At 38.3% G+C, this 24100-nt stretch overlaps 1 protein-coding gene across 3 annotated transcripts; it reads left to right on the top strand.

The window, feature by feature from the left end:
• Positions 1-24100, top strand: LOC110156135 (alsin-like). Of its 3 annotated transcripts, none has more exons than XM_055149633.1 (41): positions 1-163; positions 610-775; positions 1601-1761; positions 2148-2357; positions 2930-3120; positions 3685-3717; positions 3802-4014; positions 5642-5757; positions 6238-6440; positions 6825-6912; positions 7592-7755; positions 8260-8425; positions 8976-9072; positions 10887-10964; positions 11350-11577; positions 11935-12106; positions 12475-12670; positions 12768-12833; positions 13238-13394; positions 13719-13850; positions 14084-14212; positions 14301-14324; positions 15808-15878; positions 15954-16020; positions 16351-16529; positions 16640-16705; positions 16882-16980; positions 18275-18439; positions 18514-18625; positions 18760-18837; positions 18975-19108; positions 19207-19362; positions 19578-19692; positions 19967-20118; positions 20322-20426; positions 20690-20869; positions 21618-21663; positions 21755-21816; positions 21905-22054; positions 22135-22231; positions 22965-24100. In XM_055149633.1, the coding sequence occupies exons 2-41, from the start codon at positions 753-755 to the stop codon at positions 23001-23003; spliced, it is 4920 nt and encodes a 1639-aa protein (XP_055005608.1). In that variant the 5' UTR covers positions 1-163; positions 610-752; the 3' UTR covers positions 23004-24100. The 3 variants fall into 3 exon arrangements, with proteins under 3 accessions (XP_055005608.1, XP_020775979.2, XP_020775981.2); XM_020920320.2 differs by having other exon boundaries at positions 2-163; positions 7589-7755; XM_020920322.2 differs by lacking the exon at positions 14301-14324 and having other exon boundaries at positions 2-163; positions 7589-7755.

Raw genomic sequence — 24100 nt, 5'->3', positions numbered from 1 at the left:
ACAACATAGAACTGTCAACTTCTGCTTTTTGTGCGCTGCACAGATTAACGCACGTTTCGGTTCATTTTTATTTCAACACAGCATTGCTCAATAATGGAAACACTTTTTAATAGCTATTACCGAAACTGTCGCCTTATATTCCACCAACATCGATGAACAAATGGTAAGTTTAGCTTGTTTTAGCCGAAGCTAGCAAACTTCTTAGAGCTCTCTTCCCACACTTGCTGATCACAATCTCCACGCCCAATGTCAAAGAAAACTAGATGCAATTGTATTCAAAACGCGATTTCTAATGTTGTATAGTCCGTAGTAACGTGTATAGCTTTGTGTTTACCTGTGAAAGTAAAATGTTAAGAAACGTGGCTTAATCTTCTGTTAATGCGCTTTACTTAGATTATTTGCAGGTGTACTGTGCCATTAACTCGCAAAGCACGTTTTTGTGATATTTTTGTTTCTGTACAAGGAATTTCCATGTCCTTTGAGTGACATTGCAATAAATTGTGCTGCCAGTTACTTTAGCAGACTGTTGCATACCACATACCATACATATGATTTGAACAGTATGTGAAAAAAACATTAGCTAAGTTATTTGTTTTGAACTTTTGACAGGTATCTGAAAATAAAACCAATCAATCCAGAAGAGCAACAATGACACATTTGATATTTGCCAAGAAAGTGATTTATCCTTGGGAATAAAGTCAACACAAGAATCAGAGGATGTGTACACTGTCCGGTGGCTCTATCTGTCCACCATGATGGAGAGGACAGAGGAGAAGTAAGTAATATGCACAAAGTGCATCTACAATGGACAAAAACAGACTGAAATTGTCATGTTGCGTTCTTTCCGGACAAGACAATATGCAACACTGAACACATCTAGAAAACACAAAATCAAGAACATAACAGAACATGAGTAACAGTACAGGATGAATAAAAACAAATCAAATTGTGATTCTGGGTGCTAGTAGTCAAGATTTCTTGATAATTATGACTTAACCACTCCACTCATTAGGATTATCATAAAGACTTTCATAACAAAGACCTTGTTATCTTTAAATCAATTTGTCAAAAAGAAATAAAAAGAAGAGTTAAAAATATTTTTTTAAATAAAAAAGGTGATTGAATTGACAAAAGTCAGTGTACTGTAATTACTGACTAATGAACAACTAAAGTAATTGTTATTTTTGCAGCCCTGTTTTAGACATTTCAGATTATTTCTTGGTATTTATTACTTGTTGGTACATGAATTGCCAGCTCCTGTTTTTCTGCCCCATCTTACATGTTCATCTCCTTGTCCAGTTACAACTTTGTAAGCATAGGCAGTAACACAATGTGCCACTCCCTTAAATGCACTACATGTCAGGGCAAGAAAGAGGAAAACGATTCTTCGATGGATGAACTGGCATGCACTTGCACTTCATCTCACAAATCGCACAACTAAAGTAAAATTCAAAAATTGTCAGACTGCCTAAAAATCATTTCCTTTGGACTTTCCCTTGCGGTGAAACTGACCAAAAATGTGTTTATCAGGAGATTACTTTCCTGTTTGACTAGTGCTATAGTGTTGTTACTGTAAATATGAATGTGTATATGATTTTAGCTCTGAGGTAGACCACCCCCCCTCACCTCCGGAGCGTGGATTACTGCATGTGTGGCAGTCAGGGGGTCACGGTGAGCAGCTGAGCCCAGAGAGGGTGCTCCTGTCCAGGCCTGTGCTGCAAACTGCCCTGGGAGAGAACCATGGACTCCTGCTTTCACAAGGTAAGTGTGGCATAGGAATAGGATCAAGTTACATACAGCTCTGATCTGTCATCAAAACAGATTAGGCGAATCTTTACAAAACATAGCAACAGATGACAACAGAGTATCTATTACAGTCATTTCATATACTGTGTTGTTGACATTTTTAGGCAGTAGTTACATTTCAAGTCAGGAGAGGTTTCTGTTTTCTAAATAACTAATGATTTTATTAGTTTTGGTCAAAAGAAGTGTACAATGTGTGTAGTCATGTAAACATAATTTTAATAAACCTAATTGAACTGGATTTCCCCTAGGTCCAAATACTGCATTAGACTACAATGTTTTTTTCATAATATTCATTGATTTCTAGCACTTTCACTCTATTTCCTGTGGTTGGTTTCTTCCAGGAGGTCTGGTGTATTCATTTGGGGAACTGTTTTGGAGGGGGCTGAGTGTCCCGCTGACTGCCCCAGTCCTGGAGGTCTCTCTGCAGGGGAGGGATGTGGTGCGGGTCACTGCGGGGGGCTTCCACTGTGGAGCAGTGACCGCTCAGGGCAGTGTCTACATGTGGGGCGAGAACACAGCCGGACAATGTGGTCAGAGCTCGAACATCACAGGTGGGATTGGACTCATGGGCCTTATTGTCAGGTTCAAAGACATTGGAGGATTATGGTGTTGTTGTTTTTTTTTCCCATCATTTTATTTTAACCGTGATTTACATAACTTACATTCAATGAACCAGAGATGCATACAGTGTACGGTAGGTAAGAGGCACTTCTGTAAAGTTAAAGTATCATCTACTGTCCTTTAAGATAGGATAGTCAGGGAGTTCATTCATTTGATGTTACAATATTTTCCAACCCTGTACTGTAAAGATGGTGTTGTTTTTTGCTTCATGCGAATAGACCCTGTAACTACAACACATCTGTATTTTGACAGTTACAAGACAAATTCTACCATAGAATTCTGACCTGCAGCTCAGTGTTATTCTGTGGGTGATTTACAATATCCTGTGAACACAACCTTTTGTGTTTGTAATTTAGCAAATGACACCTGATTTTATTCAGATTACCTGTGACATTTTGGATTCAAAAGCAGTATTAATCATTTGCATATTATATACTCAAACCCCCATTGCTGATTCTAGCCATATATATAATCCCCTCTTTGTTGCTGTTGTGTCCTGCAGTCTCAGAGCCCAGTGTGGTGAGTGTGGTGGACAGTGAGGTGGTCCCCCCGGTTGCAGTGCGGGTCGTGGATGTGGCTTGTGGACGGGAGCACAGTCTGGCCTTATCGTCCCAAAACGAGCTGTGGGCCTGGGGCAGCGGCTGTCAGCTGGGACTCGTCACCAAAACATTTCCTGTTTACAAACCTCAGAAGGTTCGTTTGGCACTGTATTTAAGAATATGTTTTGAATGGTCCAAAATTGGCTTTGCAAGTGCCAATTATATAAAGGTGCATTAAGTAACTTCTGGTGGGGGTCCGTTACCTGCTTGTCTCCATGGAATTGTTGTTGCTTTACCTGGAATGTATAACAGTATAGCATTAAACCTTTAATTCAGTTACAGGTGTTTTATATTGCTCAAAAATATTCATGCATTCTTAATCGTGCTCACCTCTACACAGATCTGACCTGGCCTGGTGGGGTCACCTAGTTGTTTTCCTGTACATGAATAGTTCAATACCATGCTGTAGAGTATTCCTGGGAAAGTAATAGCTCCATGGAGACATGTACCCTCCTCCACAAAAAAGTGCAGCTTTATTTCTCTACATTTAGTATTACAAGACTAATTCAAGACTAAATTTTGCAAAAACACAATAAAAAGTCAATATAAGACTCAATTGAGAACACCAGCACAGTGCGTACCTGCATACCAAAGTTAGAGAATCACTGAGCAGAGTTGAAATTTGCCGGTTGGATTAATATTTGCTTTGTCTGTCCAGGTGGAGCACTTGGCAGGCAGACATGTGATCCAGGTAGATTCCACAATATCTTCACAGCCAAGTAAAATGTCCAAAATATGAAGTATGCAGAGGTTTTGCTGATTATGGCTCTTGCAGGTGGCTTGTGGGGCCTACCACAGTCTGGCGCTGGTTAGAAGTCTTTCTCAGCCTCTCAGCAGTACTCCAAAAACTGTAGAAAAAGTGAAGAGGGAGCGGCGCTGGTCGTCGGGTCACAGTTTTGTGTCAGAAAAAATGGAGGCGTCAGTGGCTGAAGAAGATTCTCACTACTGTCCGCTTGGAGTCGAGCTGTCGGATGTCTCTACAGGGGAGGTACAAGTCTGATACAGTTCATAATAAGTGCATCTTTGGCCCGTGTTTCCTAAAATTGAAATAATTCAGAAATACATTATAGCTAAAATGCAATAATGTGAGTTAATTTGTATTCTTCCTGTGAATTTTGGTCTGTCTACTAGGGATGGGCATTCGATGAAATTTTCTTAATCGATCGTCGAGAGAATTAACGATCGATTATCGATTAATCATTAACGTTTTTATATTAAAATGATCATCATTATTATTACTATCTGTACTCCTAATCTGCATAAATAAATTCAACTTTACGACAAATAAACCGAATCCGTAACCACTCTAGAGCCACATCAGCCCATTTATTATAATGTGTTTAATTCAGTTTTGCGCAACTCTCACAGAAACGAAACTTAAACCGCATCGCTAATTTGCATAAACTAAGCGAAGATAAAAAATACAGCTCTTGTGCGCTGATGCGGTTCAACTTCTGTCGGATTAAAAGACATGACTCAAAGGAATACAGGTTAGTGTGACCATATTTGCGTTTGTCAAAACAAGGACACCGTACGGGAGGTGGGGACTCGTCATCGACATTGCGCGACTCTCACCTGGTAAAGCTTTTTCCCACTGGACACCAAAACATATGTGCTGCTTTGTACACTGTGCACATGGACTCACACTTGTCCCGAACGCAACGGAAAGTGTGGAATTTCTTATACAAGTCATCGTTAAATATGCATGTGCACTTCGGTACGTTGCAGGTGGACTGACTGTGTCTGCTCGCTCCTTCTGAGTGCAGAGAGACACATGTACGGACCCCTGTTTGGTCACGCTACGCACAGCAACCTACATTCGGTTTGTCGATTAAAATTTACGTAATCGATGAAATTCTTAATGATCAATTATCGATTAATCGACTAATCATGCCCATCCCTACTGTCTACTTGTCTTCTATTGACTGATTATCACTGCTTCATTTACTAACTACCTCTGTTGGTTAAAGGTGTGTTCTGCCTTGGTTCTCCTTTGAGACTAGTTTAGTCTTGGTGAAGGTTTGGGGCTGTTCTAGGCTTAGTTTTGTCTTAATATTGATGTGGTTTGTGTGACTGTGTGTGTCTAGTTGTCCTGAAAGAAAATATTTGTGAAGCCATGAGAGATGATTGCTGTTATGAATTATGGCTCTACAAATTATAAACTGAATGGAAATCTGAAATTGATCTCACTGTGGAGAAATGCACTATATGCAGCATATAAATTAGATAAATGTGTTTTTATTGTTTAGTTCTCTAAAGCTACTGACTTTTATATCACATGGAGTACATGATGGAAAACTGACCTCGTAGAAAACTTATTATATTAATAACTCATAGTTTTTACACAGAATGGTTTGCCAGATACAATTCTCACCATTTATTTTGGCTTGGCAGTAGCACAAAATCTGCTGTGGCACATGAGAGTTGGAAGAATGGTCGCACTATGAAGTTTTGATATTTCTCCTATTCATTGACGGCATTTTGTAAACTGATAAACAAACACTCGTTCAGCATTCATACTACATGCGGCTGTTAACACCTGCCTTCAGCTTTGCACAGTTGCGGGTAAATATGAGTCAGATGAAGAGGTTTTATTCATTGGTTTGTTTTGCCAGTGTCCCAGAAGGAGTGTTTCCAGAAGGAGCCAAATAGCAGGCAGAAGTCCGCTCAACAGTAGCACTGGGTCTGTACGGCAGCCACTCGCCTCGCTGGGCAAATCACACTCTGAACAGTTGAGTTGTATTTTATTTGCTCCTAAATATGTTCTCATATATTTATAGATTTGGTCTAAGGTTGCATTCATGTGACTCCAACATTAGAATCCTTATAGCTAAAAACTGAGCTGCAAGACAGGTGGATCTTGTTTATGGTTAATAGTCTTGTAATTACTTTGATTGTCCACATAAAACAAAAATTGGCACAAAGTTTAAAATATTTAAAATATTCTCAGTCAACATATAAACTATAACTGATATTTTCACAATAGCTTCAGAAAGTAGTGCCACTATGTTATTGTTATCAGTTGAAAATATTTATATGGCATGTTTGTCTTGCTAGTCTTTAACAAATAATGATAAGGCTCAACATGGATCCTTAATAAACAGTAAATTTTCAATAAAGATTCATAGACCAAAGCCCTTAATTTGAAATTCTGACATAATCAGATTCCACAATTTAACCTATATATTTTTGTGATTCCTAACAATTCCAGGAACTCTGTTTGCACTAAATTGAACTTTGATGAATTGTCAGACCAAACAGACTTCAGTCTTAAACCTTCGTCTCACTGGAAAAACAAAAAGAAGTTCTCAAAGGAGCAGGACCTCCAGACTCTGCTGCACAAACTCTCAGTTCATCCAATAGAAATACCTCACACCCCCAACTCCACTGACACAGAATCAATGAGTGCATCAGGTAAGCAACTGTTTTATTGACTAATATTTGATTTCCTATCAGATTCATCAATCAGAAATTGTTTTACACATATTCTATCACATAAAACATAAGTAAATCAGGAAATAATTATGGTTGTATGTTTTGAGAACTCACAATTTCGCCATTCACAAGTCATTTAATGGTTGATTCCAGCATTGTCTGGGCAATCATTGACTCATAGCTATTTTATTTTCTTCAATACTCCATCTTTATGTGTGAAGGAAAGAAGTGGTTTATCTTTCATACCACCCCAGCTATCCTGCTCATTGCATCATTGTTTACTTTTGACTTTGTTCTTAGCACCTTAAATATTTCATTCATTTTCTTTGCTCTAAAGTTGATTTCCTTTGCTTTGCTCTTCAGTTGACAGCTGCGCCTCCTCTACACCATCTTCAGATTTGTACTCTTCAAGCTACAAAGACGAATCTCCGCCTAAAAGTCAAACAAACCAGTAAGAAGAAACTTGGTCGACAATTGTGCCAAGTGTAGTTTATTGTATTTCTAAAAACAATTAAGATTCAAGTAGGGCTGGGGGATATTACACAAATAATTACCCCCTACTGACCAATCTATGGTGTTTTATTTTGTCGTGCTCAAAACAACTTAAAACTGTTTAATATTCATTTACTGAACATAAACGTTATGCAGTCTTTTAATTTTCATTTTAAAGTTACCATCTATAAATAAAATGGACCCACCCCTCTTGTCTTCTCGCATACCACCACTAGATGCTATCTACGTTACTGCTGTCTGATAGTGTACTTGGGGCTGTTATGGTTGGGGAATTTCTCCTGTCGTGTGGTGTAGCAGGCGGCGATTCATTTTTGCAGTTACCGTGACAGCCCTAAGTGTAGTATCTTGGTCTTGTAGGAAGACCAGAAACATAGTTGAGCCTGAACAAAGGCCAGGTGAGGGGGAGGGGAACAGGTTCCACATCTGCCATCTACTGGTAAAAGAAAATCAAATAAACATACAGATGATAACACAAAAAAATTTCAAATTTCTGAGGTAGACCTCAATTTAAAAGCCTAACTATTTAATTGAAATTTAGAAATGACAGAATCTTGATCTCATTTGATTAACTGCAGAGCCCTATATTAAATTCACAATTATGTTTCCCTATTTAGCAGCTTTGGGCCTTACTCATCCTCCCCCGTTGGCGTAGATGAGGTGCATCTTTGCCTTCGGGAGCAGAGTCAGTCTCTTTATATGGAGAACAGCTCCAGTCTCTCAGACATAAGAGAGAAATCTACACAGTACAGGAGGCGATCACTGCCCGGGATCCCTTCTCATGGTAAGTACTGATTATGGCAGAGGTAAACCCAAAGCTTGTGTTCAGTGCACCAATAGTTGCAGTAAAAAATTACATTTATGTCAATATTTTTTGAGCTATAATGTCACATCAGGTTTGTCATCTGCCCTCTGCTACAATGGATAATATTCAGTGTGTATGTAGTTACAGAATGTTGAAGATTTTTTTTTTTTATTGTAGTGTGCATAGTTATTAAAGCATATTTTGACAATTTATTTTATCCTCAAATGTACATTATATATCAGTTGTGTATGGCTGACACTAAATTAACACTAAAGGAACTCATGCTTTCTTGATGGAATGGCTAATTTACTGCAAATCCTTTTCTTAAAAATACTTTTCATAATGTTGAACAGTGATATTTATTTTACAGTTACTCTTGCATTCTTTGCTCTTTGTCCAAACAAAGGCTGCTGTGTTGGTATGTGGTGGTTTAGGGAATACGTTGTTATCAGGACTTGGATCAGGTCATGTAACTGTTCTTAGGGTCTCCACGGCAACACCATTACTGTGCCTGTAGGACGTCCTGTACAGGTCAAAGGTCAGGCATGTCAGAGGAGGCTGGAGACGGATTGCCCTGCCTGGATACTGAGGTGTGGAGTTGGGGCCGGGGCTCCGAGGGTCAGCTGGGACATGGAGATCAGCTGGCCAGGTTAGGACATGAACAGGGACAATGTGTTCTACTATTAAAGGTCATATATTATGCAAAAATTGACCCTTGTGAGCTTTAAGCCATGTTAGAATATTGTTACCTCATCAAGAACATACCTGGGGTTGTATTTTGTTTTATTCACATATGTTTATTTTTATTCTTTATTCTTTATTATTAGTCTGTCAACATCTCAACATTTCTGTGATGTCATGACGCTGTAGTTTTCAAGCTGTTTTCAACAGCTACCTTTTACCTATTGTTCAGTAGAGACAGGGCTGAAAATATCCAAATGATTCCAGTGAAGGTGTATGGAGTTTATTAACACAGTGGAGCACTTCCAGTAGTACCACATGACGTCACAACATGGAACAGAGTGTTTTCTGTTTGAAAGAAGAACAGGGCTTGTGTGTTAAAAACACAACTCCAGGTATGTTTTTGATGAGGAAACAACATTATAACATAGATCACACAAATTGGCATAATAAAGTATGTGGACTTTAAACAAAGAGGTGCTTAATGTTATGTAATTATTGTTTAACTTTCTGTTCAGACTTCAGCCTCTGTGCATCAAACCTCTGACTGGTGAAGAGGTGATTAAAGTGGTCGCAGGATCACACCATTCACTGGCCATCACTGCACATTGCGAGGTAATAATCTGTTTATCAAACATTATTTATATACTTTTTATACAAAGTTAAGTTCAAAACAATTCCTGTACCTTATCAAGTACCCTGTTCCTACCTCCAAATCAACACACAATCAACTATGCACACACACACACACACACACCTACACACCTACACACACAAACACACACACACACATTAAACTGTGAGCATGAGACTGAGTACACATACAGTCCCTGACAAAAGTCTTGTCGCTTATCCATTTTGTAGAAACAAAAGCTTATAACTTGACTTTAATTAATCGATTGGTTTTAGAAATGTCTCATATGAAAGCTAAAACCCTCCCAAATTATGCTCAGTAAACTAAAATAAATTTGCTTCACTGAAAAAAGATTGATCATTTAATGAACACAGAAAGGTCAGATTTTGGCAAGACAAAAATTTTGTCGCCTACAGAAAATTGAACAAATAATTTACTTCAAATACAAAAATATGTTGCATAAAGTCAGTGAATTAAGTAGTGGTGCTGTGAGATCCATATTTAATATCTTGTATGACTTCCATGAGCTTGAAGGACTGCATCCATGCGGTTCGACAATGATTCACACAATTTGTTGATGAAGTCATCAGGAATAACAAAGAAAGTGTCTTACATGCCTCCCAGAGTTCATCAAGATTCTTTGGTTTTGCCTTCCATGTTTCCTCTTTCATTCTACCCCAGACATGCTCAATGATGTTCATGTCTGGTGACTGGGCTGGCCAGTCCTGGAGCACCTTGATCTTCTTCGCCTTGAGAAACTTTGATGTAGAGATAGAAGTATGCGTTGGAGCACCATCCTGCTGCAAAATTTGACCCCCCTTTTATGTTTGGGAATGTGGTAAGAGGGAGCTAATATGTCTCTGATATTTTCCAGGTTATTGCACATATTTTGTTTAGTGCTGGTTTCTGTGCACTGATTCGACCATGGAGGCCATTTCGAGACAAAATTCTACAAACTGTTCAGGTTGACACAGGGACTTGAGGTGACCAGGCCTGGTGGAGCTCTGCTGCAGTGGAAAAGGGGCTGGCCGTGGATTTTCGAATCAACACACGGTCCTCCCGAGCAGTTGTCTTGTGGGGTCTGCTGGACCTGGGCTTGTCAAAAACATCTCCAGTCATTTCAGATCTTTTTCTTATTCTTTGTACTTGACGCTGAGACACATTGAAGGTGTCAGCCACCTCAGCAGTGGATCTGGTCTTCAGCCTCTTGATAATTAATGCTTTGGTCTCAGGGTGGATATTAGGCATGTTGTCAGAGGTCAAGTTGCAGTTGATGTGAAGGCCTGGTGTGCTGAGGTTCTTTTTATACACACCCACTAACTGATTGATCAGTAACTGACCACAGGTGAGGCTGTAATCTAGGATTAGGTGCATCATATGACAAGGCGACAAGACTTTTGTCTTGCCAAAATCTGACCTTTCTGTGTTCATTAAATGATCAATCTTTTTTCAGTGAAGCACATTTTTTTTAGTAAATTGAGCATAATTTGGGAGGGTTTTAGCTTTCATATGAGACATTTCTAAAACCAATCGATTAATTTAAAGTCAAGTTATAAGCTTTTGTTTCTACAAAATGGATAAGTGACAAGACTTTTGTCAGGGACTGTACACATACACAAATATACTGTACATTCATGATTCCTCTAATCCAACTGTTACAATGGAAGGTTGAATTCAGACTTAATGTTCAGTTTTTTGTGCGTCACCCTTAAAATGTGCCACTTATTTTCTTAACAATATCTTGTGTATTTAGTAACTTAATATATGTTTAGTATTAACATTTGTATTTGTTTAGGTGTACTCATGGGGCAGTAACATGTGTGGTCAGCTGGGTCATGTTAACAGCCCAGTCACAGTCCCAAAACAGGCCAAGGTAAAGTGATATTTTGGCATTTTTTTTCGAGGGGTTTGCCACCAGTTTGTTATTGCTTTACATGTTTATTTTTCCACAGCATGGCATTAATATCCTATTTGACACTTTTATTGTTGGGAAAAAACAAGGGGGAGAAAACATATTGTGAATGAGCTCTCCACAGTAACCTGATCTGTAACTTGTACTGGTTGCGGCACCAGCTTGACTCCATGGAGATAAGTTTAATAGAACAATCCAGGCAAAGGAAGAACTTCTCCATGGAGACCCTATACCTGAAAAGTTACATAGTGTAGCTTTATGTGTTCAATTTCATGTTTTAAATCCAATATGTAGTATATACCCTGAAAGTGGCCAAACTAAATAGATTCATACTTTATTGTTGCAGCTCTCTGAAGGTATCCGAGTTTGGGATGCCTCAGCGGGACAGAGCCACTCTTTACTGTTGGCGGATGGAGACTGTGTGCAGCCCGTGCTCTTGTACTGTGGGCAGCAGCAGGAGCCAAAAACAGAGGAAAGTGATACACCCCAGAAAGGTCAAAGGTCATATCAGAAGTCACCCAACAGGTCTGAGAGCTACACTGTCAGGCCCACTCTGATGCCTTTCTGCATGGAGGTTTGTACTGCTAAAACATGTACAGTAGTGGACTTTTTTCCCCCCAGAAATATAAGGATTTGTTGAGCTAATATTGTTTTATTATTTTTACTAATTTGTTAATTCTCTATTCTGTCCAGTGCAATTCATTTTACTCTGTTGATGGATTTTGCTTATTGTTATTAATTAAAATGTTTAGATAACTTAGTGTTGGATAAACATAAAGCCATTTAGAAATTACTAGCAAATTTAACATTTTATATATTATATACATTTTAAATTGGTTGAAATTTTTTTTTAGTTTACCTACTTTTTTGTGAGAATGTGAACTGGTCTAACTCCACCTTAATACTATGCTGTTTGTTTGTGTCTTTGTAGATAGGTTACATCAGCAGCATTCGCAGCGGAGGCCAGACCTGTGCACTTCTTTCAGACCAAAACATCATGGGCTTTGTCTCAGCGATTCATGAGCTTGCCTCAAGAGAAAGACAGTTCTATTGTTGGTTAAGCAGCGTCAAGAAGGTCCTCCTCACTCCCCTGCGCACACGAGGTCACTGGCTCAAACTTTAAAATAGGGCTGCACAATTTTGGAAAAAAAAAAAAATCTAATTTTGTTTTTTCTGACAAGTAATGCGACTGGATTTGCCGTATATATAAAAAGTAGTATTCGGTTCAGAGTGCACATTTGCACATTTTAAACAACTCCAGGAGCTGACTGTGTAATGTATTGATTATACTAATACACAAATCCCATGCATTTCAGAACATGTTTGTAGAGGTCTAAACTACAAAACTCTTTTTGGTACAATTTATGATTCTGATTCTATTGCAATATATTGTGCGGCCCTATGTTAAGATGTGCATTATATATAAATTGTGCAGAAAACTGAATTACTTAACATACTGTATGTCCTACAGAGGGTGTGAATCCCTGTTTAGGAGACCCATGCACTCGTCTGTTCTTCACTGTTTGTGAGAAGTTCACCCCTTTAAAGCTCTTGATTGGACGACACTCAGCAGCCCTCAGCTACTTCCTGTACGACCTGCAGAGCTGTGATGTCACTTCCCTTCCTCTGATCATCCGCATGGACTACTTCCTGGACACTTTTAAAGAGTAGGATATAATTTTACACTATATTGTGAAGTCCATTTTTAACTTTTAGTCTTCAATGTTCAAAATGTAAATGAGATAACACTTCTTGTCTCTCCAGGTATTGCTCTTCTGTAGGTGATTTTCAGGTCATGGGTGGATTTCAGTCCCTTCAGAAACTCTCAAAGTAATTTTACTTTTTATGTATTTATTAATACTTTATAATACACTTTTAAATTAATGATAATAAAAATAACTTAAGTGGACTACCTGGTGTAGTCCTGGTTTAGTTCTGGTTTAGTATTAGGATTAGTCTCAGTTTAGTCACTATTTTGAAGCAGTATTTGTGTGTGAACACACCCTAAACATTAATTGTGAGTGAAATGAACTGAAATGGGTAGCAAACTACCATCTAAAAATCATGGGATCAAATCTGTCCAGTAAGAGGCCTTGTACTTTTGTTTGTGGTAGTAACAGCAGCAGTTTGTTAATGACTTCATTGCAATAGTAAAGCATTAGTAGACTGGGCCTTTATCATTAGCATTGCATGTAAGATAATCTGAAGCTAATCTCTTGTCCATTTCTGTGCAGTGACTGTTTGGGATCCAAACACAGCGATCTCCATCAGCTCTGTGTCTCAGACTCAGGCAAAGATGAGGTGGACCTGGTTTCACTGTTATACTGGCCTCTGCAGCAGCTCCACCACTATAGCAGACTGCTGCTCAAACTGGCTGCCTGCTACGATGTGGTGAGATCATATTTACATAATTATTATTATAATTTTTTTTCTCTCATTGCTTTCTCTTGTTATTTTTTTTACTTTTTTGTTTCCTCAGCTAGGAACGCATATAAACTTATGCAATATATGTGCTGTTATCTGTTGCATTACTGTACAGTGAATTGCTACAACAATATAAATTCCTTGATCTTTTGTTGACCAAGAATTTCTTTAGTAGATTCTTGGCCATTATCAATCTATTACTGGCCATAGAATCAACCCTATAAAAATATACTAAATACTAAATATTATCTAAACTATAACTACATCTTAGTTTCTGTGTCCCTCTGTCAGCTCACTGCAGAGTACCAGTGCCTTCATCAGGGCTGTGGTCAGTTTGAGTCTTTGTCGTCATCGCTGTTAAAAAAGAAAAAAGAGGCAGAAATGACGTGCAACTTTTGGAAAACCCACTCAGGAAAAACTACTGTGAGTACTACTACTACATCAGCTTTGATGTTATAACTTTATGACCACTGCTTTTGCACAGCTAATTTACCTTAAGTGAGATTGTCCCAGATGGTTAGTAGATTAAAGTAACAGTAACATTAGGCCTGGAGAACCAACGCTTGCTTCAATGAATGATCAAAAATTGCCTTTACCATTAAGTGATAGTTAAAATGTGTTATAATTATAGTTTATAAAATGTGTTTTTTCTTCAGGAGGTGTTGCGTCTCCCTCATCGCCGCGTGGTTTGTGAGAGCAGCCACAGAAATCTGACTTTACAGAACGCTGGCCGCTTTTCAAATCACTGGTTCATTCTGTTCAATGATGCTCTAGTACATACACAAGTAAGTAACTCCTAAACACTAACTTTTTATCTATACTATGATAATGAATATATGTTAATAAAGTGTAAATAAACTATCTTTCACTCAGGGCACTATTCCCTCTAAGAGTTTTGTAAGTACTGTGTGTGTTTGGGCTTAGTCTCTTCATCTTTACCTTACCTTACTCTGGATGCATACTTTTTACTCCAGTGTTGAGATTGTGTGACATTTTACATGAAATCTTATAGTATATGGTGTGAAAGTAAAGTTGATCCCTCATATCTTAAAGAAGCACTATGCAGCTTTTCTTGTGGAAGGTACATCACCTGATTTTCCTCATGAATATGTTATTGCTTTGCCTGGAATGTTCCACAGTATGGCATGAAACTTTGAAAGGCATTTTTCTTACTGAGAGCAGGATCTCTCCACAGATCTGACCTTTAACCTGGCCTGCTGTTGCTACCTGCTTGTCTCCATATACGTAGTTCATCCTGGCAAACATTTTCTCCATGGTCAAGGAAGTGGCAGCCCTTTCACTAGAAAAGTTACATAGTGAGCCTTTAACTCTGGCTAGCTTTAGAGGTGTCTGATTCTCCTTTGGTGGTGGAGTAGGTAGTTCCTCCTTGTTGATTCTGTAAAAAGGGCCCATATTACACTCTTTTCTGATTTATTTTTCTAATATTGTCTCCTCATCAAAAACATACCTGGAGTTGTGTTTTGTTTCATTCACATGTGTTTAACACACAAACTCTGCATATTTAGGCTGAGTTCTTCTCTCCAACTAAAAACACCTTGTGATGTCATGTGGTAATACAGGAAGGTCTCCACTGGGTTTTTAAATTTTTTATCATTTGAGCCTTTGGATTTTCCTAACTTTGAAGTTACAGCTATTGTTTTAGTCTTATTAAAACATGCTCACTTTTCGTTACCAGCAGATATTTCTGTTGACAATCTCAACTGAACAAAAATTAAAACAAAAATATTCAAAAATAAAAGCAACAAGGTTAATTTAGTGTAAAATAGTAAAGCTGTTCATTTGAGGCTAAAATAAGTTATAACTTTAAACCTACCACTAAATTACATGACAAGGTGGAACAGAGCATTTTGAGCTTTGGAAATGTGACAGACTAATAATAAAGAATGTGTGAATGAAACAAAACACAACTCCAGATCTGTTTTTGAGGAGTTTACAACATTCTAACATCTGAAAAGATGTATATTCCCAAAACACATGTACTGTGTTCTGTTCTCCCTGTTCTCCCAGTCTGTCAAAATATTATCAATGACTTTTTGAAGCATTTTTGTAACAGTTCTGTGAATTTAGTGGAGTTTATGATGGTATTTTTTTGACCAAGCAATCAACATTTTCTGAGCATGGCATTACTAACATGAAACTTCCGGTGTGGGGACTGTGGTCTGGGTCATGTATTTTTTTCTTGTCTATTTCAAAACTGAAAGCAGCAATTTACCACAAAACCACAATATTTAATCTGTTTAACCATACTGACAGTTTTGTAATATTGGACAATATAATGCACATATTTAATAATAGTGTAAAGGTCACAAGCACATGAGGGAGTAAATGATATGTTTTATCTGTCCATCTCTGTTCACAGTTTTCCACTTATCACATTTACCCTCTGACCTGTCTCTGGGTAAAACCAGTTACTGAAAACAACAATGGCCTGTGAGTTTACGATACTTTTTATAACAACCACTATTCCTACTATTTTAATAACATTTGCCTCAATCTTTTTTACAGCGATGCCATTAAAATAATATGTCCAGAAGAGAATTTCACACTCGTGGCTTCTACACCACAAGAAAAGGTACATTTATGATTCACAAACTGACATAATTGGAATTTAAAGGTACCTGATTAAATAATTTTGTTACTAAACACTACATCAAAACAGTGTATATGTGCACTTTGCTCCTTGACAATTGTGAAAATCTTAATTTTAGGAATAATTTAGGAAAATCAGGAATTAGTTAAGATCCCAGCTAATTGTTTGAACTTAACTAGCTCCCTTTGTCATGGTTAGAAAACAGGAGAAATCAAGTACAGGAACTTACATGACATTGTACAAAATTTCATAAGCAATTTGTTTACAAAGAGTTGCATTTTTGACAGTATTTATTTTTCATCATGTGTGTAGAACAAGTGGCTGCGGGCTCTGAACCAGGCTGTTGATCAGGTGCTTGGAGGAGGAGGTCATGGGTCATCACCGGGCGTAACAGCGATGATCCGCACGGCCAGTTACACCTTTACCGGAGAGGGACGATTCAAAGACGCACAATATACAGGACAATGGCAGGCCGGGAGAGTTCATGGAAGGTGAATATGTGTAGTAATATTTATGTTACTGATAAACATATGTTAATTGTAAAGACTAAAATAACAAACAGAATGTAGAATGTTTTCTGTTTAACTATATTTATTGACAGAGGAACCATGAAGTGGCCCGATGGAAAGACCTATACAGGGAACTTTAAAAATGGATTAGAGGATGGGTCAGTATCATATTATTCTAATGCTTAAGATTTTTTTTTGTAAACATATTGAACCACCTCAATTACTAGTTAAATCGTATAATTTTTTCTAAATATTAGGTTTTGTATCTGTTTTTGCAACTAAACTAGATAAACCTTAAAATATTGTTTTTTAATTAGTGCATTGTTCATTTTAGTTATGGTGAGTGCTTGATGCCCAACAAGGCACTGAATAAAGCAGACTGTTACCATGGACACTGGAAAGATGGACAGATCCATGGTTTTGGCAAATACAAGTGAGTGCTCTATATTGACTTTCTAACAGACATTTTCATTACAGCTGTTACTTTTTAGTTACTGCTGTCAAACTGTCTGATCTCAAAGTTGTGACTTAAAAGTTGTATAGAGGATTTTCCAAGGAACGAGAAATCCAGCGACTGTTTGTCCTTTTTCAAATGTTGTTCATGCGTGAAAGCACCCCCCCCCCTCCCCTACAGCTCCCTACGTAGAAACGCCTCCTCCCTCCTCCTCCTTACGCCAGAAACAGGTTTGTTTACAGCCGGTGCGCTGCACATGACTTGTAAACAACTAACTACAGTGTTGGTTAGGCAAGGCGGAGAAGTGAGGAGCGGGGGGAGGGGGTGTGCGGACATTTCGTTCGCGGACGGGAAGTGAGGAGCAGGGAGAAGAGCGGAGCGGGGAGCAGGGAGAGGAGAGAGGAGAGGGGAGCGGTGCGCGGAGATTCCGTGCCCGGAGAAGTGAGGAGCAGGGGGAAGAGCGGAACGGGCAGCGGGGACAGGAGCAGGAAAGGGGTGCAGAGAGGGGGCGCGGAGATTCAGTGCGAATGAACTAGCTACAACACGCAGCAACAAGCGGACTCTTTCTTTGCATTGAAAATTACGTTTTCAGACATAGGATATCACTTTCGTGTCCTGAAAAACGTTTGACTAGCTCTTGGAAATAAAGTACGTTTTCATAATAAGCAGAAGTGACCTGTCCAGGAGTAATTTGGCGACCAGTGTGTCAGTCTTTAGACCCTGCATCTGCTTCAGTTGCGCCATCGCTGGAATGAATCTTCAAGAATCACCTTAGTTTGGCTTCGCTGCTTTTCCCCTTGTCTTCTTCTTCAGCAATCTCAAAAACGGACTTTCTTTTGCGGCTAACTGCTCCTGGATTCTTGTCTGCCATTGCAACAAACTTTGTGCTAACTGCGAGGAAGATATAGGTCAAAAAAAGCCGCTAAGAACTGCTGCGTTGGTGGAGTAAACAGCGTCTGTGCGTCTTGCGTCTGTGGACTGCGTGACAGGCGTACGCAAACCACGTAACGGCAGCGCGCAGGCAAGTCAGTTACGCTAGAAACGTAGGGAGTTTGATTAACAGCCTGTCAGCTAACAGATAACGAGGCAATGTTGTTATCTATTGGCAAATGTTTAGCTGGCCCCACCACGTCCAGAGTTGATTAATTTTTATTCTCTTTTTTTTGGTCATCATAATTACAAGGCTACTGCACCTCTATAATGCTATCATTGACAATTTGAAACAAAAAAAATCCTCCATACAACCTTTAACTAAACTTTGTGTTTCTTGTAGATATGCTGCAGGAGAGGTGTACGAGGGCTGTTTTTTTGAAAGCCAGCGCCATGGTTACGGGATGCTCAGCTCTGGGAGACTGGCCCGCTCCTCCTCTAGCGTTTTCATTGGGCAGTGGGTTCACGACAAGAAGATGGGATATGGGGTCTATGATGACATCACCAGGTACTGCTATAACATCATTGTGCGAGTGTTAATATTTTTGACCAGACTATATATTAGACTGTGTGTATTTACAGTGGTCAGAAATATATGGGATTGTGGGTGGATGATCAGCGCCATGGAAACGCAGTTGTGGTCACTCAACATGGCCTGTATTTTGAAGGGACATTCAAGGAGAACAAGATGAGCGTAAGATCATTAAAACATTGAAAACTTTAGAAATCTCATATAGTCTCTTGTCTAGTTATTGGTTTTTATAGTAGGCAAAGGCCAAATCTCTAATACAGATGTTTTTTCAGTGAATTGATGCTTTATTTTTTCAGGGTTCAGGCTTGCTGGTGTCAGATGATGACACAACTTTCCATGGAGAGTTTTCTGATAACTGGATTATAAATGGAAAGGTAACATCCATAGTTTTTCTCTACTGTACCAACCATTCCCAAAGTCTGCAGCTCCTCAGTGCCGTTATCAATCTGAGAATTCCATTGGGACCCCCTATTAGTGATGTATAATTAACTATAACTTTATATAATCTTAGGGTCTCCTACACTTGGCTAATGGTGACTTCTTTGATGGTGAATTCAGTGGAGAATGGGCTTCACTCAAAGTTACCGGGACGTTTTCTAAACCTGCGGTAGATGAACCTACGAACAAAGAAAGGAATAACACACTGTAAGATGAACTTAATAAAATATTTGTAATATTTTATACAATATATTAAAAAAACAAATTTACAGATAATATTTGTAATTGTATTGTGTATATTGTAGTGCACTGGGACAGTACGTGGTGCCTGCAGCTCAGAGATGGGTGTGTGTTTTTGATGAGTGCTGGGGTCGACTGGGCTGTGAGGCACCTGGATCAGGACAGAGGACTGTCGCCTGGGACAACATCGCTGTTACCATAACAACCACCAGGAGACAAACGTGAGTGATGTGGTCAATAATGTATAATAACATAATTTAGTCTTAAAATGATAGAAGGTTTAGTTTTGGTTGTCCTTTATAAACATTAATTATTGACAAGCTTTTGATTTGCTTTGCAGATAGTTAAAATGAAATAAAGAAATATACAAAGTCTTATTGAAGCTAGCTATTTTGAGCTTGTCTGTTTTTTATGGTCTTCTTTTATGTGCATCCAGACCAGACCTCAGTAAATCCCAAAGTAAAATCCTGGAGAGTTTGGAGTTAATTCCTCAACATGAAGAAATCGTCACCACTGCAAACTACGACCACATCCGCAGATACCTCACTAAAGTAAGACTTAATTGATATAGTCATTGTACTTACTTTAAAGATGCATTGTGTAACTTTTTCTGGTAGAGAGTTCACCATCTGCTTGTCTCCATGGAGATGTTATAGCATCGACTAGCAATAAAACCACCTGTAATTGGATAAAAGCAACACAGATAAATACAGGGTCATACAGTGAAACATTCCAAGCAAAGCCACAGCTCATGGGAACTGATCTAAGTTACACAGTGCATCTTTAAATCTTTCTCCTTGTCCCTGACCTGTGTTCTTGTCCCAGGCATGTGAGACCCCTCTGCACCCCCTGGGCTGGCTTGTAGAGACCTTAGTGACTGTGTACAGAATGACTTATGTGGGATCAAACCGCAGACTGCTGCGACAGGCTGTTCAGGAGGTCCAAGCCTACCTCACCCACTTTGACTGCATTGTTAGGTCAGTGTGCACCTCTAATACACTCATAATTCTTAAATATCAGAAGAAATTGCAATAAACTGATTTGAATTTACGTTAAAGACTGGATATTATTTGTTTGATTTGAAAGGTAATATTGTATGCACAAATAATTCATTCAACGTCTACACAAATATATTTTTCCCTCTTCCCATTCATCCCAATTTACTTCAATTTGACTGTAGGTTCCTATTCCCCGGATTACCAGATGATGGCAGTGTAATCCCTGATCCTCCAACCTCTCCCACCAGATGCAGACACTCCTTCATCTCTAACACAATGGAGCAATGGTGAGTCAAACTATTGGTACTGGTACACATGACATGGTATCATGCATCTAATCAAAAGGAGGGTTCAAATACCTCCTGTGAGAGACCGCAAGATCACTTCAACATACACATATGATTCAGAAAACTACTTCAGACATGTTTTTGATGAGGAAATGTTATAATATGGTAGTAAGATTAATTTAGGATAATACCCCCTCTTTAATAAAATAATTTTACGACAAATAAAACACTTTGCAATTATGTTTTCATTGTTCCTTTGTCAGTGTTGTGGTGGTGAGCAGCTCATCTCTGCTGCTGCCTCTGCTCCTCCCGCGTCTCTACCCTCCTCTCTTCACTCTGTACGGTCTCCAGGAGGAACAGGACGAGGCCAAGTACTGGGAACGCATCCTCCGACTCAACAAGTCTCCAGACCAAGCACTGCTCAGTTTCTTAGGGGTGAACGAGTGAGTTTGAGCACATAATAGAAACAAGCTTTAACTTATTTTTTGGTACTTTCTGTTCATATCTCTTTATGAAGATCTCTTGTGGCTGCACTGCCCTCTGCTGGTACTTCTCACAACCTCTGACCACCTCAGCTCAATGCAATTTTCTACACAGCATTTTAACATATTAGAATACGCTGCAGAGACTTCATTTCCATACAAGGTCTAAAAAATAAACACTATACAAAATACAATACATATTTGGGATTGTTTAAACCAGTGGGTCTCAAACTGTGGTGCATGTATCACTGGTAATATGCAAACTCCATTAGGTGGTATGTGGATTCCTTCAGTTTTATCTATATATTTGTCCCTTTGGTCCTCATTTAAAAGTATTATATCAGTTGTGTACTACTATTTGTGCCCTGGTTTATATCTAGAACTGGCAATATTCAGCCAATATTCATTACTTAGTGTGTTCTTTTGAGAATCTAAGCTTGATTAAAGCTCCGGTGGCTCATTTTAACATGTTAAAAATGCACATATTCAGTTATTCAGTGTTCTTCAGTCTATGGCCCTCCATTGGCCCTGTGCTTTGTCCATGCTTTGATATGTAGCCCTTAATGAAAAAAAAGGATAACTTTGACCTAGAATAATCCTGTTTTTGACCTGGTGGTACTATTAAGGCCAATTTTTTTTTTTTTAGATGGTACTTGGGGTAAACAATTGGTTTAAGTTTTGATTAACTTGTACTTTTCTTTTTATGCAGGAAATTTTGGCCTGTCTGGATGTCTATACTTGGAGAGAAGAAACAGGTTTGTTGCGACACTGTGTACAGACTTATTACTGTAATATTTCTTTGCTACTATTATTTTGTTTGTTTTCTTGCTGTTTTATGTCTAACAGATTGTGTCAAGCAGTAAAGACGCCTGCTACGTCTCAGCTGTAGAGACACTTCAACAGATCAGGTACAGAACTGTGGCTATCTTAAGCATTATCCTGACATTATTATATGCACCATTCATTAATTCATGCCAAAAATCTTGATCCGGGCAGCACTACATTCACTCCATCGGACAAACTGACGGTGATACAGAAGACTTTCGAGGAGCTGACACAGGAAGTAAAACCCCTGGTGGAGGAGAACTTCCTGTGGTGCATGGACGACCTGTTTCCTCTGTTTTTGTATGTGGTGATCAGAGCCAGGTCAGTCCCATTTTAAACCCTCTCTAATGTTATCTAAGTGCTCACAGACATTGCAGATTTAATGGTTTCCTTCTCTTCAGGATCAGGAACTTAGGAGCCGAAGTCAGTCTGATTGAAGATCTGATGGATCCTAATCTTGAGCATGGAGAGATGGGGCTCATGTTTACTACACTGAAGGTGAGGTATCTGGTGTTTAGTATGTCTAATGCTTAGTTATGTCATTGAGTCTAGTCTAGTTGCACTATGTAACTTTTCTGGTTCAGGGTTCATCTACAGTTTATCTCCAATGAGAGATTACCAGTATTACTTTCCCTAATCTGTATTAGTGTTGTCACGATACAAATATTTCAAACTCAATTTCCATACTAAGGAATTCACTCAATATTTGCTACCAATTACAATACCACAGTGAGGATACAACATTCTGCTCTTTTACCAATATAATTTTCATACACAAAATAATAGTGCTTTCTTTGTTACCATGAATTTCTACTATTTCTGTTAAAGAACAAAATGACACTAAAACTGTTCAGGAAAGCTCAAATTATCTCCTGTTAGTGTGATTTTTTGCAGTATCAGTACTTGCTCAGATGAGTATCTAATTTCAGTATTAGTTTTAGCATTGATTAGTATCTAATTTCCAACACATTTATAGTCTTTTTTAAATGACATGCATACCAAATATAGCAAATACAGCTATACTAAGATGCCAAAGGTGCACTATGTTGCTTTGTCTGGAATGTTCCACAGTATGGCAATAAAATGTGCAACGTAAAATGAATTAAAATTTTAAAACATAATTTGCAAATCTGAATGCAGAAAATGTTTTTTTTTCCCTTAATTGTGTAGTCCTAATTTTGATACAGTTGCTATTGTCAATGTAACATATTGAATGTGTGTTTGTGTGCAGGCCTGTTACATCCAAATTCAACAGGAGTCGATGATGTAGCAGTTGAAAACAAGAAGGCAAAGAAAACAAGCAAAATACAGGTTTACAAAAGGAGCAGCAGGAACAAATTCACCAAAAACACACTAGCATAAGAAGCTATATCGTGGATGCACTGCCCTCTGCTGGTTACTTACAGAACTGCACTGTTCATCTCCACCTCAGTGAAGTTATCAACATATACGCTAAAATATTGCATGACATGTATGTAGTGCCAAAAATAACTTTAGAAATAGACTATTTATTTTGTATCTAACAGCATTTTATATGTATAGGAAGGGAACATTGCTATCTTACGTTTTGCACTAATTGGTAAACTACTGCTCTTTGTGTGTTTGTTTGTGCACTGGATTTGAAAGTTCCATAGACTTTAATTAATTAGTTGTTTTGCAACTTGTTTGAGATATGGCTCAATACTGAGTGAAGAGTGTTAGGAAAATGTTATTATGAATTTCTCTCACTTTGAATATTTCGATACTGAAGGGCATAGCGTGTTTTTGAAGAATGTACTAAACTAAAGCAATAATATCATGTTTGAAATTTAATAGATCTTTTTCACTACTAAACTATGCAATACCTCAGACATGATTTAAATTTTTGGTTTAAAAGGGATTCAACTTTTAGTATGCAAATTTGATGTGTGTATGCTCTGTAGACGAGATATGTATGCCCTTTTACTTACATTAAGTTTGATTCAAAACTGATTAAATTAAGTTGTTCAGAAATGAGAGACATGCATTTCTATCTGTCAAAAGACATGGTTTGTTTTAATATTTTGTATATTTGGGGAATGGTGAATAGGAGTGCACCATAAAACATAACTTCACTTCTGAACAAATTGAATTAAATTATTAAGTAATATACTATCTAAAGTGTTTGCTTTATGTTTGTACCTAAATGAAATCTATTTGTAGTTTTTACAAGCACTTACCCACATGACTGAATTGTGACATTCTTATTTTTATAGCATCTGTGTTCTGTAAAAACAACTGGAACATATGTTGTTACCTATTAAAAGGGCAGTAAATTGTAATGGAGATTTATCATGTGGTTTCTGAAAAGCTTTCAAATAAACACATCTGCTTGGTTTTAGATCATAA

The sequence above is a fragment of the Boleophthalmus pectinirostris genome, unplaced genomic scaffold (assembly GCF_026225935.1).
Source record: "Boleophthalmus pectinirostris isolate CB_2022bp ecotype Guang Dong unplaced genomic scaffold, ASM2622593v1 HiC_scaffold_1, whole genome shotgun sequence".
Taxonomy (NCBI): domain Eukaryota; kingdom Metazoa; phylum Chordata; class Actinopteri; order Gobiiformes; family Gobiidae; genus Boleophthalmus; species Boleophthalmus pectinirostris.
This window is presented reverse-complemented; position numbering and strand designations above follow the sequence as displayed.